Source organism: Zychaea mexicana, assembly GCF_025766255.1.
Source record: "Zychaea mexicana strain RSA 1403 chromosome Unknown BDB00scaffold_186, whole genome shotgun sequence".
NCBI lineage: Eukaryota > Fungi > Mucoromycota > Mucoromycetes > Mucorales > Lichtheimiaceae > Zychaea > Zychaea mexicana.
The window spans coordinates 1-3,824 of NW_026516849.1; the positions used below are offsets into that span (position 1 = coordinate 1).

General features: G+C 41.9%; 2 protein-coding genes across 2 annotated transcripts; both read right to left on the reverse strand.

Annotated features, from left to right (window-relative positions):
* Positions 1–1,665: 1,665 nt before the first annotated feature.
* BDB00DRAFT_776322 (uncharacterized protein) lies at positions 1,666–2,019 on the reverse strand (the record flags this gene model as incomplete). Its single annotated transcript, XM_053120269.1, has 1 exon — positions 1,666–2,019. The coding sequence occupies one exon, from the start codon at positions 2,017–2,019 to the stop codon at positions 1,666–1,668; it is 354 nt and encodes a 117-aa protein (XP_052972708.1).
* Positions 2,020–2,064: 45 nt separating this feature from the next.
* Positions 2,065–2,453, reverse strand: BDB00DRAFT_743423 (uncharacterized protein; the record flags this gene model as incomplete). The annotated part of the gene is made up of 2 exons (XM_053118496.1): positions 2,065–2,174; positions 2,309–2,453. Coding segments are annotated over 2 exons (255 nt in total), but the record flags the coding sequence as incomplete, so codon positions are not given.
* Between the last annotated feature and the right edge of the window lie 1,371 nt (positions 2,454–3,824).

Genomic DNA, 3,824 nt, shown 5'->3' on the forward strand with positions numbered 1-3,824 from the left:
TGACTTCAAAGGTTTTGTAACTCATTCTGCTAAATGTTTCGCTAAATGCCTCAATAAAGAGAAGTTATAAGGTTGAATCCAGCGTAAAATGGCCACCTAGCCACACTCTTTTTTTTAACCAGCGTAAAATGGCCACCTAGCCACACTCTTTTTTTTAACCAGCGTAAAATGGCCACCTGGCCACACTCTTTTTTTTTAACCGGCGTAAAATGGCCACCTGGCCACACTCTTTTTTTTTAACCAGCGTAAAATGGCCACCTAGCCACACTCTTTTTTTTTAACCAGCGTAAAATGGCCACCTAGCCACACTCTTTTTTTTTAACCAGCGTAAAATGGCCACCTAGCCACACTCTTTTTTTTTAACCAGCGTAAAATGGCCACCTAGCCACACTCTTTTTTTTTAACCGGCGTAAAATGGCCACCTGGCCACACTCTTTTTTTTTAACCAGCGTAAAATGGCCACCTAGCCACACTCTTTTTTTTTAACCAGCGTAAAATGGCCACCTAGCCACACTCTTTTTTTTAACCAGCGTAAAATGGCCACCTAGCCACACTCTTTTTTTTTAACCAGCGTAAAATGGCCACCTGGCCACACTCTTTTTTTTAACCGGCGTAAAATGGCCACCTGGCCACACTCTTTTTTTTAACCGGCGTAAAATGGCCACCTGGCCACACTCTTTTTTTTTAACCAGCGTAAAATGGCCACCTAGCCACACTCTTTTTTTTTAACCAGCGTAAAATGGCCACCTGGCCACACTCTTTTTTTTTAACCAGCGTAAAATGGCCACCTAGCCACACTCTTTTTTTTTAACCAGCGTAAAATGGCCACCTGGCCACACTCTTTTTTTTTAACCAGCGTAAAATGGCCACCTAGCCACACTCTTTTTTTTTAACCAGCGTAAAATGGCCACCTGGCCACACTCTTTTTTTTTAACCAGCGTAAAATGGCCACCTAGCCACACTCTTTTTTTTTAACCAGCGTAAAATGGCCACCTGGCCACACTCTTTTTTTTAACCGGCGTAAAATGGCCACCTGGCCACACTCTTTTTTTTAACCGGCGTAAAATGGCCACCTGGCCACACTCTTTTTTTTTAACCAGCGTAAAATGGCCACCTAGCCACACTCTTTTTTTTTAACCAGCGTAAAATGGCCACCTGGCCACACTCTTTTTTTTTAACCAGCGTAAAATGGCCACCTAGCCACACTCTTTTTTTTTAACCAGCGTAAAATGGCCACCTAGCCACACTCTTTTTTTTTAACCAGCGTAAAATGGCCACCTGGCCACACTCTTTTTTTTAACCAGCGTAAAATGGCCACCTAGCCACACTCTTTTTTTTTAACCAGCGTAAAATGGCCACCTGGCCACACTCTTTTTTTTTAACCAGCGTAAAATGGCCACCTGGCCACACTCTTTTTTTTTTAACCAGCGTAAAATGGCCACCTAGCCACACTCTTTTTTTTTAACCAGCGTAAAGTGGGCTGCCTAACCTTGGTTATTTTATTTTTTTGACCTGTGGAAAATGTCCTACTTGTAAATGAAACGGTATTGAGGATAAGGGTGAATAGATAATACATGATAGGAGCAGTAAACTTTTTTTTTTTTTGCTGTTTGATGTGGTGACTACAGTGCTGTTGCAGCTGCTGCAATAACTATCGCGATCGTTTTACACATTCTCTCCGACATCGAAATTCGTGAGGATCTTGATGTTTTTGAGTAAGTCAAAACGAGAATATACTTCAACCTTATGACCAATATCCACTACCACTTCTCGTACGGACTTATTCAAAGAAATGAATAACCTGATGTCGTCAGGATTGGTCGACAATCCGGCATAGTCAATTACCACAAGGCGAATTTGTCGAGCGGATTTTGTGATCTTGGTGATTAAGTCTTGTGTATTACCAGAGCAATCGTCGAAAGTATATGGTGGAGTTGTTGCATCCCTTTCGGCAATTCGGTCGTTGGCAGAAGTGTTGTAAGACACAAATACATCTTCACATAAGAGCTTCGTCTTCATCTTGTAGATTTGGAGATTTACTAGCTTTTTTTTGGTTGTGTCAGGTTCATTGGTATTTGATTTTCGTACGTAACCAACAGTACATTTGGTGGCCATTGACGATTTGACCAGTGATCTATATTCCTGAATATTTGAAAGATCATCCCAAGTAAAATCTAGTCAAAATAAGATGAATATTTTTAATAAAGAATAGATACTTTCCGGGTATTACCTCTGTAAACTTTTTTGACGACATTGAGCAATCGGCCACGTTTTCGTTTTTTATTAGATTGCCTTCGAATAGTCATACCCCATGTGCCATCTTTTGACATCCAGGCGGAAAGGTCATCTGATGTGACAGTATCATCTGGAATATAAACTGAAACGAGGTCATGGACTTCAGTTTCCGAAAGAAAATACTCTTCCGTTATGCCTGGGATGGGTGTGGAAGGCATAATCTTAGCCACAAGATCAAGAACTGCTGATCGTGATGGTGGTATGGAAACAATAAAGGGTTCACTACTGTTGCTATCGTCGCATTGTTGTTCTTGTTTGGTATTTTGTGGGAGACGCTGGTATCTCCAAGGCTCCATGTTCACTTTCTTTGTTGACATGGCGACCGCAATGGTGGGATCGCCATTGACTAACGTAACAGGTTCCAAACCAGCATCTTTAAGTTGCTGTAATGCTGAAAGTTGATTCTCCAAAGTGATTTCGAGTCCATAAATCGAACAAGCAGCATCAGCTGCAGATAATATGGTTGTCATAGGCGGTAAAAAAAAAGAGTGTGGCTAGGTGGCCATTTTACGCTGGTTAAAAAAAAAGAGTGTGGCCAGGTGGCCATTTTACGCTGGTTAAAAAAAAAGAGTGTGGCCAGGTGGCCATTTTACGCCGGTTAAAAAAAAGAGTGTGGCCAGGTGGCCATTTTACGCCGGTTAAAAAAAAGAGTGTGGCCAGGTGGCCATTTTACGCTGGTTAAAAAAAAAGAGTGTGGCTAGGTGGCCATTTTACGCTGGTTAAAAAAAAAGAGTGTGGCTAGGTGGCCATTTTACGCTGGTTAAAAAAAAAGAGTGTGGCCAGGTGGCCATTTTACGCTGGTTAAAAAAAAAGAGTGTGGCTAGGTGGCCATTTTACGCTGGTTAAAAAAAAAGAGTGTGGCCAGGTGGCCATTTTACGCTGGTTAAAAAAAAAGAGTGTGGCTAGGTGGCCATTTTACGCTGGTTAAAAAAAAAGAGTGTGGCTAGGTGGCCATTTTACGCTGGTTAAAAAAAAAGAGTGTGGCCAGGTGGCCATTTTACGCCGGTTAAAAAAAAGAGTGTGGCCAGGTGGCCATTTTACGCCGGTTAAAAAAAAGAGTGTGGCCAGGTGGCCATTTTACGCTGGTTAAAAAAAAAGAGTGTGGCTAGGTGGCCATTTTACGCTGGTTAAAAAAAAAGAGTGTGGCCAGGTGGCCATTTTACGCTGGTTAAAAAAAAAGAGTGTGGCTAGGTGGCCATTTTACGCTGGTTAAAAAAAAGAGTGTGGCCAGGTGGCCATTTTACGCTGGTTAAAAAAAAAGAGTGTGGCTAGGTGGCCATTTTACGCTGGTTAAAAAAAAAGAGTGTGGCCAGGTGGCCATTTTACGCTGGTTAAAAAAAAAGAGTGTGGCTAGGTGGCCATTTTACGCTGGTTAAAAAAAAAGAGTGTGGCCAGGTGGCCATTTTACGCTGGTTAAAAAAAAAGAGTGTGGCTAGGTGGCCATTTTACGCTGGTTAAAAAAAAAGAGTGTGGCCAGGTGGCCATTTTACGCCAGTTAAAAAAAAGAGTGTGGCCAGGTGGCCATTTTA